The following is a 15,746-nucleotide window of genomic DNA, read 5'->3' on the forward strand; positions in this document are numbered from 1 at the left end:
CTACACCACAGCTCACCTCAACGCCCAATCCTTAACTCACTGAGTGAGGCCAGGGATCGAACCCGCAATCTCGTGGGTCCTAGTCGGGATGGTTAACTGTTGAACCACGAAGGAAATTCCTAAAATTGTTACATTTTAAGATTTGATTTTTAGGAAATGTTCCAGTTTGGTTTTATAAATCATTAAGTAAAGGTATTAAAGTCAATTATTGCAAAAACTATTTTTTGAATATCTTCTTGCATTTTAATTGAGTGTTCTTTTTTTATTCCAGGCCAGGATTGATGACAAAGTACTCGGCATCAAAGAAAACAAAATCAAACAATCCCAGACATACCATTGACATATTTTTTAAATGAATATTGAACATTTTATCTTTAACTTTTGATTGAAACTTGTTACTTTATAATCAATGAATGTATTCTTGGTTATTTCAAGTTTACATGTTCATTTAGTGAAAGGCAAGTGCAATAATCCCTCCCTAAATGACATTTTTTATAGGAATTTGAAATATACTAATTTACTTCTGTATATTTTTTTAATGACCATGAGAATTTCACTTCCATTATCCTTCAGTTGGAAATCATTCCTGTTGGAGATAATTTTTAAATGAGAAATTAGTAATGGGATCAGAAAGTGATTTATTGCCTCATGATATTTTATAGTGAATATAAAAACATATGTTTAGGAGTTCTCGTCATGGCTCAGCGGAAAATGAATCTGACTAGCATCCATGAGGACACAGGTTCGATCCCTGGCCTCACTCAATGGGTTAAGGATCTGATGTTGCCATGAGCTGTAATGTAGGTCACAAGATGCAGCTCGGATCCGGCGTTATAAGGGCTCTCAGAGGTTCAGACAAACCTATTTTAGCACATGAATTTTTCAGCACTTAACAACTTTGTTGGCACTGGACTGCTATGTTTGATCTTAGTATCTTCTACAATTTTTGTATAACTATATTTTAGCTCCTAGTATCTTCAGATACCTCATGAGCATTCATAATTAATTTTATCATAAATTCTATGAAGAGTATTAGCTTAGCAGAACTAGTATGAGAGGTTTTGTTACCTTCAGGAAAATAGCATCACAGTATTATTTTCTGTTAAAAGAATTTTTGTTTAAAATATGATTACTCATTTGATTTTTTAAAATTAAAACTTCTTTATCTAATAAGTAAGCACTTGGTTCACTTTAAAAAATATTTAGTCTAAGATTCAAGATAATTATTTTCTTTTTTTTTGTCTTTTTGCCATTTCTTGGGCTGCTCCCTCAGCATATGGAGGTTCCCAGGCCAGGGGTCTAATCGGAGCTGTAGCTGCCAGCCTACAGCCAGAGCCACAGCAACGCGGGATCGGAGCTGTGCGACCTACACCACAGCTCATGGCAACACCGGATCGTTAATCCACTGAGCAAGGCCAGGGATAGAACCTGCCACCTCATGGTTCTTAGTCGGATTCGTTAACCACTGTGCCACGACGGGAACTCCAAGATAATTATTTTCTTATCCAGGACTTTTAAATCATAAATTTCATTTCTTGGCAGTTGTATTTGCACTTTACACAAATCTGTAAAAAAAAAGGATAAATTTACTCTCACTTTATTTTCAGGATGACCTTCAAGGGAAAAATGTGCAATTCAAAAGATTAATGTGGGTTAAAACACCTTCTTTAGGAGTTCATGTTGTGGTTTAGTGGGTTAAGGCCCCAACGTTATCTTTGTGAGAATGCAGGTCCGTCTCTGGTCTTGCCAGTGGGGTAAGGATCCAGCATTGCCGCAAGCTGTGGCATAGGTCACAGATGCAGCTCAGATCCAGTGTTGCTGTGGCATAGGCCTCAGCTGCAGCTAGAATTCAACTCCTGGCCCAGGAATTTCCATATGCTACAGGTGTGGCTATAAAAAGAAGAAAAACAAAAAACATAAAACCTCATTTATCTTAATTATATCTCTATCATGTTTTTATTAATATTTGTGAAAGAAGATAGCCTAACAGTAGTTAGCTTCAGTAGTTACTCCAAATACTTTTGTGTTATCAAAAATTTAATTGAAACATAAAGATGGAAACCATTTTCTCTTACTACTTTAAGGAACTCAATCTTTTGTCCTCATATTTTTGTTTCTTCTTTTCATATTTTATAGCTCCTTACCCAAATGTATAAAGAAATAGCATTTTAAGAATAGCTTAAATTAGAATCTCACACAACCTTTAGTCAAGTGGTAATTTGAGTTTATTACTGGATGGTTTAAAATTAGCTTTAGTATTAGCATGCCAATCTCATGCCTAATATTATTATACGCTATGGTGAATACCCAGTTGTGGAGCTCAGTTCTTGATTGTATGATTACTTATGTAAATTCTATACAAAATTAAGTTCAATGAAACATTTATTTAACATATTGAAAAGTAGATAGCACCATATTTAGTTATTTTCTATCTTGTTTCAAGTTTATTTTTATTGTATATTTTCAACATTAAATACTAAATTATTTTCATTTAGATGATTCATTTCACTGAATTTAGTAATAGTCAATAAAAATTTTAAATGAAATTTTAAATGTTTAATCTTTTAACCAACAGAAATGGTTTCCTTTCTACCAAAGGGGTTTTTTAGCTAGGCACATTGCTATCCTCAAACAAAATCAGATTCTATTATTAAATTGTTAGTTTTCTACTCTTAGTTTTCTACTCTTTCTCCACCTCCATTGCTTTTACTCTTATTTTCTTTGCCCAGAACTTTTTCCACATCCTTTTCTGTTTATCTAATAATGCAACTCATTTTCTTTTTATTATAAGTTTGTTTGGGGGCATTTTTTTTTAAAATACAGCAAAACTACAAAGAATAAGCATCTATAATCTTGCCTACTTAAGGGTCAGAGTACAGGGAACCACCTGGAAGAACATATTTGCAACACATATAATTGGCAAAATGCTAGTATCCAAAATGTATATAACCCAGAATATATAAATGACTCCTATGAATCAGTAAGAAAAAGACAAACAATAATAAAAATTCAGATAAAAGTCTTTAAATGGCACTTTACATAAAAAGAAATCCTGGAATCTCAGCATGATGCAGGGGTTTAAGAATCTGAATGCAGCAGCTGGGCTCTGGCCCAGGAACTTTCATATGCCAAGGGTGCGGCCATTAAAAAAGAAAGAAAGAAAGAAAGAGAATAAAAGAAAGAAAGAGAAAAATCCTGGAGTTCTGTTTTGCATGTTCCCTGTTGGCTTAGTGAGTCAGGGATCTGGCATTGTCAATGCTGTGGCTTGGGCTGCTGCTGTGGCGTGGGTTCAGTCCCTGGCCCAAGAACTTCTGCATGCCTTAGGTGTGGCCAAAAAATAAAGAGGGCCTGGAAATGCAAGGGGGTTTTTCAGCTAGGCACATTGCTATCCTCAAACAAAATCAGATTCTATTATTAAATTGTTCTTACCTATTAAAAAAAAGCTATATAAATCACAACATATAATGATGAAATTTTAAAAGTATTCCTTAAAATAACACAAGAGCACCCTCGTATTTTCCTGGAGAGCATAACCAATAAATAAAAGAAATAAGATGAATAAAAACTGGAAACAAAGAATAAAAGTAAAACTTTATTGTCAGATGATATGCTTATCTACATTTTTTAAAATTTACATTTGAGAAAGGAATTCACCAAGTTTAAGGCTGTAAGATCAGTGTACAAAATAAGTGGCATTTCCATACAACAGCAATAACTAATTAGAAAATAGGACAATAATTTATAAAGGACCTAAAAGGAGTTCCCTAGTGGCTCAGCGGGTTAAGTATCTGATGCTTTCACTGCTGCGGCACGGGTTCAGTCCCTGGCCCTGGAACTTTCACATGCCACAGACATAGCCAAAAAAAAAAAGAAAATTAAAAAAATATATATAAGGGAACCAAAGGGGCCTGGCCACGGGTGGGAAGAAGGGAACGATCTGTCAAAATATGTACAAGAACTTGGGAATTACAAAATACTGTTGAAAGGCAAACAGTATGTCTGAGTAAATTCAAAGAGGAATCCTTTTCATAAATAGGAAGAATAACTATCTCAAAGATAACGATTCTCCCCTAATTTCTATAATTTCAGTAAAATTCAAAATAAAACTTCTCATGGTTTTTCTTGGAAGATGGTAAGTAGATCCTACATTTGTATGGAAGAGCAAGTCCCATGAATAATCAGGTAGAAGAATAGGCCCTATGTCATATCAGCATTGATTATAAATCTGCAGTAATTACTACAGTCCACTAATAGAGTAGTATTGGCATGAGTATGGACATTTCAGACCACTCAGTACAAAAAGTATTTGCTGTTTAATAAATGCGTGCCTAAACTCTGACCTTCCAACTGATTTCTCAGCTTCTGCGCTAAACATTTTGCACACTTTTTGCAGATTAGTATAAACAGTGTTTACATGATGTCACTTTAAAATCAGAAACAAACCCAAAAAAGATTTCAAAGTTCTCCACTCTGTCCAGGATCAGCAGGAGTTGAGGAGAAGATGATGATTTCTATGTTGCAAACACCATGACAGATTTCAAGCTATCGACATATTATCAACCAGTTCACAAAATTTCTGAAAATTTAACAATTGGCTCTTGGAGGCCGGTACAGGCTAGCTCCCGCAAATCACTCTCCTTGGTGCTTACCAAGCACTGGCTTGGCATTCAAGGTCAATCAAATCACACTGCATAGCTTGTGACTAGACTAAACCAAGCTATTTCTCCCTTCCAGTGTCACGCTCAGTTGCTCCCTCTGCCCAGGATGTGCTTCCTGAATGCTCCTTTGCCCTCTCCCACCACACACAACTAACTAGTCATCTTTCGCCTCAGCCCAAGGGCCGCCTTCAGGAAAGAGTCCCTGCCCACTAGGAAAACTCATCAGTCCCTTTTTTGTGTGGTTCTGATTCTCTGTGAAGACACTGAAATATTCTTTGCTGTGATTTTGCTGTGGTCTTGCCCAGCGAGGTTGTTGGCTGCTGGAGATCCTGGATGACCTTTCACTGATCTCTGAATTCTAAGAAGTAAACCCTGGCACTGAGTAGGTGTTAACTATCTTTTGTTGACCCATAAATGAATAAATTATACGTGCCCAAAGACTGTGTTTATTATTCTCTTGCTATTTTTCTCGGGGAAACAGAAGTAGCTGACATAGACGGTGCACCCAGGGACAGGCATTCCGGAAAGCAGGAATTGCATTTCTTTCCCTTTACCGAATAATGGCTTGCTTTCTAAGTGTTTTATTACTCTGTTCTTTTGGGGTAGGTTGGAAATATTTGGAAAAAGGTTCAAAATATGACAGTCAACCTAGGGCTAAGAAAAAGTTGCCTTTTGAGGAAATATTCCATTTTGAAAATGATACCTGGTTCTGATTTTTTTTTTTTTTTAAGTAATGTTCCATTTCGAAAAGCAGTAATATATCTGAGCATACTTGGTGCTGGTAGGATTTTAGTGAATGTTTCAGAGAGGTGGTGTTTATTCCCCTGGAACAAAAACTGGGTTTTTTCTGTTGTATTATTAAGGGATAATTACTTTTGCTTGGTCATACACAAGTGGATTAACAGTTGTTCAAGAAAAACGCAAATGATATCACAGTGAGTATTGAAAACATGATTCCATTTAGAAAGCAAACCATAATATTGAACTGTTCCTCTTACAAGTATGAGGTCATTTATTTTCTAACTGTTCCTGTGTACAGAAGGCTCAGGGAGACAGAAGATAATTGAGACAAATAGTTTTCACCTTCTCCTTCTAATCTCGCTCTGTTAAATTTGTTATGATTTCAATCTCATGCATACCTACATATACATATGCACAGATATACATACATTATGTGTGTGTGCACAGATATACATACACACACACACAACCTCTGCCAAACCCATATCTGTTACTGAATTATCTATCCTTGCAGGGCCTCTTGAAAACATCCTCTTCTTTCTACTCCTGTCAAATCCTCATCAGCTGCCTAATCTCTAGCCTTCCAACTCATGTCTCAGCTTTCATCAGTTTCTTTCCCCTCTCTAAACCATTTTGTGCATATTTATAGACAATATTTCCCTAACATCGCCCATCTGTGTGTGTGTGTGTGTGTGTGTATCAAAAAGGCAGGTCAGTTCTGGGGTCAAATCTGGTCGAGGGCTCAATTTTGTTTTCTTCCTGGATTAGGCTAAACTTCTAATTTTAACCTGTGAACCCTTCCACAGATATGAGATGTGCCATCATTTTATTTTGTTTTATTTTCTGTAATCCAGCCAACACACTGTGCTTAGGTGCTAGAGACTCAGGGGAGAGACTCTGGTTGTCCTTCAATATTCTGCTTTTCTCCTATATTTTTTTAATTTTAGCTAGGCACAGGAGTGCCCAGAATGGACTGCTATAGTTCATTCATGTATTTTATAAGCCACTATGAAGGAAATACTACCCAAGATGGGGAGTTCAGTAGGTTACCACTGCATTAAAACGAAATAGTTCCCGTCGTGGCGCAGTGGTTAACGAATCCGACTAGGAACCATGAGGTTGCGGGTTCGGTCCCTGCCCTTGCTCAGTGGGTTAGTGATCCGGCGTTGCCGTGAGCTGTGGTGTAGGTTGTAGACGCGGCTCGGATCCCGCGTTGCTGTGGCTCTGGCGTAGGCAGGTGGCTACAGCTCCGACTCAACCCCTGGCCTGGGAACCTCCATATGCCGCGGGAGCGGCCCAAGAAATAGCAACAACAACAACAAAAAAAGACGAAAGAAAAAAAAAAAAAAAGAAATAGCAAGGTTTCCCATCCTCAGAGAAGCAACTAACTCTTAGTCTCTTCAAAAGAAAATTCTGGAAGCTCATTTAGAAATGATTCTATAAGAAGTTCCAAGAGTGTGGTTATAAAGCCAACCTCGACCTTTCTCCAAACTGTACCAAGAACGGCTTAAGTGTGCGCTGGGAGTTTCCGCAGGACATTTTATCTCAGGTGAATGCAACCACAGCCCGGCGCCACACCTGAAGGCCCGGTAGGGCCGAAGCCCGGACGGGAGCCGCCCGCAGAAGTGCCCGCAGCGGAGAGCGGGGCCTGCCCGTCCGCCTCTAGCCCGGGTCTGAGCGGCGCCCTGCGCTGCGGCCTCGGGGTGGACATGGAGCCCGGTCGGCGCGCCCCGCGGCGCAGGGCGGCGGCGAGGGGGCTGCTGCTCGGCGCGGCCGCGGCCGCCGAAGGGCTGCGGGAGGACCTGCGGGGCCTGGTGCAGATTCCAAAGCAAGACGGGCCGAGGGAGGAGGAGGCGGCGGCCAGACACGAGTTCCGTGAGTCCGGGGACGAGGTCTGGAGAGGCCAGCGGGGGCAGCTGGTCCAGCAGGTGCGGGGAAGGGACCCCAAGTTCTTCCTCAGCCCTGCGCCCTCTGTGGGCTGGTTTCCAGCTTTGGGATCCACCCCCATCCAGGGTTGGCTCACGTTTCTCAGGTCGTTTTATTTCAGGTTACTCCTACCCTGTGGGTGGAAAGAAGGTGTTACTCTTTTAAATTAAGGAAGATAACTTTTAAAGAAATGAGTAAGGCCTTTTACACATAAGGAAAGAGTTTTATGTGCTATTATCTCCTGTAGCCTGACTCAGGCACTGATTTATTGTGTGACTTTAAATAAGTCACTTAATCTTTCTGTACTTAAGTTCTTTTCTTTCTTTCTTTCTTTCTTTCTTTCTTTCTTTCTTCCTTCCTTCCTTCCTTCCTTCCTTCTTTTCTTTCTTTCTTTCTTTCTTCCTTCCTCTCTTTCTTTCTTTCTTTCTTTCTTTCTTTCTTCCTTACTTTCCTTTCTTTCCTTTCTTTCCTTTCTTGCCATACCCACGGTGTATGGGAATTCCTAGGCTAGGGGCTGAAGTGGAGCTGCAGTAGGGGGCCGAGTCACAGCCACAGCAGTGCCGGATCCCAGCGGTGTCTATGACCTACCCCACAGCTCATGACAAGGCCAGACCCTTAATCCACTGAGAGAGGCCAGAGATCCAACCCAAATCCTCATGGAGACTACTTGGGTTTGTGACTGCTGAGCCACCTCGGGAACTCCTGTACTTAAGTTCTTAAAGCGTGGAGTGGATCATCTGGACACTATTATCACTATTTTGAGGTAGTAGGGGTTAGAATTTCAACATATGGATTTGGAGGGGCACAATTCAGCTATGGTACCCCTATATTTAAACACATGACTTTCAGGGTTGACCCGACAGGGAGAGTGACCCAGGGGATTTTCACTGGCTTAGCCCCAAGTGACACACCATCATTTCTGCTACCTCCCCTACCTGCAGCCAGGCTGGGAAGTGTACTTAGGCATGTGTTCAGATAGGAGAGAAGCATCAGATGCTGATGGTCACGAGCAGTATCTACCACCGCATGGCTGTGTTCTCCTCCTGCACCATTTAGCTCAGGTGTTGGGTTTCATCTCAGAAATTGGATTCTGCCATCTACTCTGATGAGGGAGGTAAATGTATTGCATGGAAATGAGTTCAAACATGGACCATACAACCTACACTCGTTGAGGAGTGAATGAAAGGCCTAACAGGTGATGAATAGGAAAAGAGGTTGAGAAGGGTGGAATGGAGGAGGCCTTGAGGAGGTCGAAGAGTTTCTAGACTGGGAAAACTAGAGCTGGTGAGCTGAATGGATGAGGTCAGGGTCAGCGAATGGGATTCTTGAAGATGTCAGGGGTAGGGTAGTTTCTGATGATGGCCATGTCAAAGTGTGACCCTGACATCAAGGGGGTGAGGTCAGGTGTAACGAAAGATTGTTGGAGGTGAGGGGTAAGGGAACGGAGAGACCAAAGTGCTGGATTAATCATCTTGTGTGGATGCTGAAGTTATTGAGAGTGGTAGCAAAAGTCGTGGTAGAAAGGAAGAGAGTGGTCCAGGTAATAGAATGAACATGTCTATCGCCCAGGAAGATATACCCCCTGGCCTTTGATTGGACTGGGTGGCGTTCTAAAGTCCTTGGCAGATACTAGAGAAACTACCTGGAAACACATCCATAAAGCCTCTTGTAGGTCCTTTCTATTTGGAGATAGTCTATTGCTGATTTCAGATCATTCCAGTTCTGACTTTATGCCCCAGTGTTGGGATTGTCCCTTGAGAACTTTCCAGATTTTTTACATCACCAAAAAAACCCCCACCACCAACAAACAAAGAAAGACACAGCAGTAAATCCTGGACTCTTCTCTAGTCTATTTCATAAAACCTGTCATCTGAATGTGTATATATGTGTGATAGGTAATGTTCATAGTGTATGGTAATGGGAATGTGTAGAGTTGAAAGTGCGAATCTACTTTTTATCTCCTTTCATATAAATGAGAATAAAACAGGAATTCCCATCAGTGGCGCAGTGGTTAACGAATCTGACTAGGAACCATGAGGTTGCGGGTTCGATCCTTGACCTTGCTCAGTGGGTTAAGGATCCAGCATTGCCGTGAGCAGTGGTGTAGGTTGCAGACGAGACTCGGATCCCACGTTGCTGTGGCTGTGGTGTAGGCCGGCGGCTACAGCTCCATCTAGACCCCTAGCCTGGGAACCTCCATATGCCGCGGGAGCAGCCCTAGAAAAGGCAAAAAGACAAAAAAAAAAAAAAAAAAAAGAATAAAACATATCCCTTTTAGCCTTCATGTATGTTTATATGATATGCAGCATGTGAAGGTTTTGTTTTGCAGGTCTGGCATCTGCACGGGGCTCTGCAGACATCAGTTTTATCTCTCTAAGCTTGTATGGAGTGTTTGGGCTCCTCCCTGTCTAATCTTACACAAACATTTTATAAATAACGCCCTCTGGGAAGTCCACGGCCACCCTTCAGCCTCCTAGAGCCAGATACCTCATTGCTGAGTTCAGGGTGGTCCTTGGGAATAATGTTTTGTTTGGGACCAGGAAGATTTTTAAGGAAGGCAGTGAAAACAGTTTCGGCGTGAGGAGAAAGTAGAATCTTGATAATACAGCTTTCTAAAATATTGAAGCCAAGTTCCCACATCCAGAATAGCAGAATGTGAAAGGCTCAAGGCTGTTGTCTCAAGATTTTAGTTCCAAGGTTTGCCACATGAGGTTTGCTTTCTCTTCAGCCCTCTTAAATTCCCTCTGTCACGCTTGCTCCTTTCAGTGCTGCCAAATGAGAAAAGCTTCCAGAATGCTGCTAGAAGCAATAATTTGGATCTTATGGAGAAGCTGTTTGAAAAGAAGGTTAACATTAATGCTGTGAATCATGTGAGTAGAAGGCACAAATATGACAAATAGCGGCATGGGTTTACACAGTCTAACTGAAATAAAAATACAAATGATTGTACTGGATGAGATAAGGGAGAGCTCCTTTGTTGGCAATTCCAGAATGTTTTAGCTAAAAGTGGAGTCAAGCAGTGGAAGAGGCCCTGGGTGTTTAATTGATCTAAGCCAAGGGAGAGTTTTCAGGACTTTATGTGCAGCTGTGCTCAGTCTGTGGGTGGGCAGTGAAGCCAGCTTTCAAGGTTATGGTCCTGGACTTGATCCTGGATCGTAGCCTGTGGATGGATCACTCTGGCCTCACATATTCTGGAAAGGCAGAACATCTCTTGCTACACAATTCATCATTGTTTTCTTGCCAGTGATGTCCTTTGTGGTTGGGGCCTTCCAAATTTAAAATCCAAAGGAGAGCATGGGTTTGCGTTTTATTGCTTTTGAAACCTAGTGCATCTGCATGTTGGACAGTGGGGCCTTTTCTTTTTTAAATTTTTTTTAATGATTTTTATTTTTTCCATTATGCTTGGTTTACAGTGTTCTGTCAGTTTTCTACTGTACAGCAAAGTGACCCAGTCATATATATATATATGTATGTTTGTATATGCATATATACATTCTTTTTCTCACATTATCCTTCTGAAAGCTGACTTTTCCTTGTTCTTCGAGTGCCTGGGTGTAGGGAAGAAGTCCACTGCCAGAAGCATGGATTTCTACTGCCTGGTTGTGTTGGGATTTCCTGTCAGCCCTACAAGGCAGGGTTTATCAAAGCGAACAGATTGGAGGCTATGCCAGTGGTTTAGGACAATTTGTGAAGTGGTTCATGGTGGGGATGGCAGAGGTTAACGCGAAATGAAGCATAAAGTTTAAGACCTCTGCTTGTACAGACTCCTTCCAGGGCACTGGGAGGGCTCTAGCAGTGTGTTCCTATTATTATATGAGTTGGTAAAATCTGGAACAAGTAAGAAAATTTTAACTGCAGTCAGTCAGTTAAACTTTCTGACTCTGAATTTAAAGAGGCTCCTGTGGAGTTCCTGTCATGGCACAGCAGAAACAAATCCGACTAGGAACCATGAGGTTGCAGGTTCAAACCCTGGCCTCGCTCAGTGGGTTAAGGATCCGGCGTTGCCGTGACTGTGGTGTAGGTCACAGATGAGGCTCAGATCCCACATTCCTGTGGCTATGGTGTAGGCCGGCAGCTATAGCTCCAATTAGACCCCTAGCCTGGGAACTTCCATATGCCTCCGGTGTGGCCCTAGGAAAAAAAAAAGAAAAAGACAAAAAAATAACTAAATAAAATAAAATAAAAAATAAAGAGGCTCCTAAAGAGTAGAAACTTCACATTCCATAAAACCTGGATCTTATCCCAAGCAGTATGGTTATAGAAACTGAGGTCATGCATTGTGTGCGGGAGAACAATGTTTAGCAGTTATGCATTGTGTATGTGAGGGGATCTGTGTTTATGTGTATCTGGAATTTTTTGTGTCTCTGTGTATATTGCGTGTGCATGTGTGTCTGATATGTTGTGTGTATATAGTATTCATTGTCCACAGACATCCTGGAAAGAGTAGAAAAATAGCAAATTTTTGCAGCATAACAATTTTAGGAGCAAAGAAAGGGGGGAGGGAGATCAAGGAAGGAAGGGAGGGAGCAAAAAGAAACTAAACAAACAAGGATTTTCAAAGGTCATATCTAGATTAGTTGTATAATTGAAGCAACAATCATGTTTCCAAGTGGCAGGAAATAGATTGCCTAATGTACTTTTATAACCATTTGAAAATTTTTTCTGTACAACTTTCTGATATTTTAAACCATGTTTTTATATTAAAGTACTAGAGAGGAAGTACACTTAAACTTCTAGTCAGTGTAGCAAGTTCATTATAAACTCCTGATGAATTATACTAATATTATGCTTTCTAATGATGTCTCTTTAATCTTGTTTATAGCAAATTGTTGACATGGTTACTTGTAGAGTTCCTTAAAATCTGTGAAGAGAGAGACCAAAATAAAAAAAAAAATGGAAGTGGCTTATTGAATTATCTTGGATGCTATTTTGGTTTGTATCCTTATTCCCAAATAAAGTCAAAGGGGACTTTATAAGCCCCAATTTGACATAACAGAACCTAGCTCGTGACCACAGACAATGTCAAGTATGACTCATGTTTTGTCCAACTTAGTTTATCACCAGTTTAGCTACCAGGGAAAGCAGATGTTTAGATAGTTCTCATATTTTTGCAATCAATTATGTGAAAGGGTTGTAGATTCTTTAGAAGCAGAATCAGTATCTAAAATATAAGAAATATGGCATGTCTTTTACTTACAAGCAAACATGTATTGTTGGAAGCACATTAGGCTGTCTTGGACAGTCTGGTATCACATGATATCACTTGGTGTTGGGAGCACCAAGTTGGCTCTTCTTTGAAGCAAAAGATATTCATAGCTTGCTTTCTTTCTTTGTGTATTTTCTCCCCTCCCTTCCTTTCTTCCTCCCTCCCCTCTTTCTTTCTCTCTCTTCCCTCGTACTTCCTTCCTTTTTTTATTGGAATATAGTTGGCTTATAATATCGTATTTGTTTCAGGTGTACAGCAAAGTGAATCAGTCATACATGTAAATATATCCATTCTTTTTTCCCATATTACAAACTATTGAGTAGATTTTCCTATGCCATACAGTAGGTTCCATATCTGTTATCCCACCCTCCCAGTTCTTCCCTCCCCCACCCCATGTGTTACCTGTGGTAACCACGAGATGGGTTTTGAAAACTGTTCGTTTCCATTTTATAAATAAGTTCTTTTGTATCATTTTTACTAGATTCCACATAAAAGTGATATCATATGATATTTGTCTTTGTCTGGCTTATTTCACTCAGTATGATAATCTCTAGGTCCATCCATGTTGCTGCCTTTTTTTTTTTTTTAATTTTATGGCTGCACGTGTGGTATATGGAAGTTCTCAGGCTGGGGGTCAAACTGAAGCTGTAGATGCTGGCCTACACCACAGCCATGGCAACACCAGATCCAAGCCGTGTCTGTGACCTATGCTGCAGCTCATGGCAATGCTGGATGCTTAACTCACTGAGCAAGGCCAGGGATAGAATCCACATCCTCGTGGATACTAGTTGGGTTCTTAACCTACCAAGCCACAGCAGGAACTCTGTGGGATTTTTTTGTTTTGTTTTGTTTTTTTCTTTTTACCACTGCACCTGCAGTGTATGGAAGTTCCCAGGCTAGGGGTCAAATTGGAGCTGCAGCTGCTGGCCTAACCACAGCCATGGCAACACCAGATACAAGCTGCGTCTGTGACCTATGCCACAGCTTGTGGGCACCACTGGATCCTTAACCCACGGAGCAAGGCCAGGGATCGAACCCGCCTCCTCATGGACACTACATCGGGTTTTTAACCTGCTGAGCCACAATGGGAACTCCCTCTTTCTTTCTTGATTTGTTTGCTTGAGTAAAATTTACAGTCCAAAAAATTGCAGAAGGAGGACCACATATGGATTGAATTTACAGGAAAAATTTTTTTATGCGTTATCAATATATCCTAGGCAGCTCTGAAAAAGAATAGGTATATGTGCATGTGTAACTGGGACACTTTGTTGTACAGCAAAAATTAACACAACACTGTAAATCAACTATACTTTAATAAAACCTTAAAAGTGAAAAAAAGTATATCTTAGGCAGAAAAACAATTACCATTATTAACAATTGCATACAGGAGAAGTACAGCTTTTATTCTCTATCTAGTTGAAATCCATCATATCATTACAGTCAATGATAGGTTATGCAGTGGATTTCAGCTTGGGGCATATGTTCCATTTGAATCCTAAAGTCTCATATTATCTGTCTCATAGTTGAGAAATGCAAGTTTATGCTGGGCACAATTCTCATCACTCTCAAAGGCAAGGCAAAGAATAGATAAATAACCCAAATACAAACACCTGATAGGAAATTATGGGTTGTTTAAGAAAAAAGAATCTTCAGATTCTGACCAAGGGCAGGAGTTGAGGACCGCCCTTCTGCTGATTTGAATACACACCTTACCGGATACTAAGGAGGGGCTATTAGTATCTGAGGAAGAGGGGACCCCCACTCCCCTTGGATAATAAAACAGTAGCCCACTGGATCCTGGGGGCAGAGCCTTTTTGCCTGCCTGCTTGCATCTCTCACAATCGTCCTGTCTTAATAAATCTATTTCTTGCCCATCAAAAAAAAAAAGAAAGAAAGAAAAAGCATCTTAAGAAAGCTAAATAACAGTCAGATGACTGAAAACACAAATTATGTTTCCTCAGATGAACCGCACAGCCCTGCATTTTGCAGTGGGGGCAAATCATTTATCTGCAGTGGATTTCTTGCTCAATCACAAGGCCAGGGTGGATGTTGCTGATAAGGTAAGTTCATCATTTGGCAGAATGGACTGGAACAGACGAATGGGGGAAATCTGGCCACTTGGGTTATCTTTTCTTTGCATACCCACAAAATATTTCCCTTGTCAGGGTTCATTTTGGAAAGATCTCTTTAGAGAATATATACATATTTTGTGCTCTTTGTATTTGGTGACTAAATGGTTTCCCCGTCCCCTGTAGGATGTAGGCTTTTACTTATTTTTCCCAGTAGCATGCATTTGTTAGAAGATGGTTGCCCAGAGTGTAACTGGGGACATGGAAGACAGAAGCCAACTGGACTTGGGGACATTAAATCTGGACTTGCCCCCGTGAACTCAAATAAGGCATACTAAACACATATTGTGTACGAGGCACCAGTCTGAGGACTTTGATATTTAGCCCGCTCAGCCTAGTGAGAAAAGTATTACTATAATGTCCAGTTTACAGATGAGGAACTCGAGACACAGAGAGGTTAAGTATCTTGCCCCCAAAATTACATCTGAGTCGAGGCAGGATTTGGGTCTAGTTTCTCTGATTCCAGAGTTCATGTCTTTTAAGCACTTATTACCTTAACTATTTATGTGCCTAGATATGAAAATCTACCCTGAAAGTTTTCCACTGACTTTTCCCAACCTCATTTAATACTTTACCATGGCAAAGGGAAAGCACTGAGCCTGGAGAGACCCAACAGCATATTTATCATCTCCAGTTGCAGAAGTAAATGATAGCCTTGGTTTTTAGTTAGTCCAGTGGATCATGGTTCTTGATTGTTAGTTAATCTAATGGGCCATGGTTCTTAAACTGTTGGAAAGAGTCCCGAAGAGCTATCCTCTTTTATTTCTCTGAACTGACTCTTAGGAGGGGAAGGCTTGGCATTGCTTTACTTACCCGCATGTCTCACAGGACCTAGGTTTAGGATGTGTTTAGTAAGTCTTTGGAAGATAAATGAATGAAGTCAGTTCAAACCAACTGGTCATCTTACTGGGTTTGTTGCCAATCACATACATGGCCTAGAACTCAAAATGATGAGATTTTTCTCTTCGTTCCTCCAGGGGAGACCATCCCTTTCTGCCTAATTTATTGCTCTTATATTGGTGGGCAAGTAGACTGGTGGGCTTCTTTCAGCAAAATTTCTCTGAGGTTCATCTTCATTGCTGTATT

General features: G+C 40.5%; 2 protein-coding genes across 5 annotated transcripts in view; both read left to right on the forward strand.

Moving 5' to 3' along the window:
* POLK (DNA polymerase kappa) overlaps positions 1–5,096 on the forward strand; it is a 63,843-nt gene extending 58,747 nt beyond the window's left edge. Inside the window, 1 exon segment of the mRNA XM_021084453.1 lies at positions 272–5,096. Within this exon segment, the coding sequence (XP_020940112.1) occupies positions 272–356 (85 nt within the window). The 3' untranslated portion in view covers positions 357–5,096.
* Positions 6,702–15,746, forward strand: part of ANKDD1B (ankyrin repeat and death domain containing 1B) — a 68,724-nt gene continuing 59,679 nt past the window's right edge. For 2 of the 4 annotated variants that reach the window (XM_013994918.2, XM_013994917.2), the window contains exons 1-3: positions 6,702–7,274; positions 10,092–10,195; positions 14,493–14,591. In XM_013994918.2, coding sequence (XP_013850372.2) covers positions 6,953–7,274; positions 10,092–10,195; positions 14,493–14,591 — 525 coding nt within the window. In that variant the 5' untranslated portion in view covers positions 6,702–6,952. The remainder of the gene's footprint in view (positions 7,275–10,091; positions 10,196–14,492; positions 14,592–15,746) is intronic. The other 2 variants (XM_013994922.2, XM_013994919.2) reach the window with 1 other exon arrangement.

This window comes from Sus scrofa, chromosome 2, assembly GCF_000003025.6.
Source record: "Sus scrofa isolate TJ Tabasco breed Duroc chromosome 2, Sscrofa11.1, whole genome shotgun sequence".
NCBI classification, from domain to species: Eukaryota; Metazoa; Chordata; class Mammalia; order Artiodactyla; family Suidae; genus Sus; species Sus scrofa.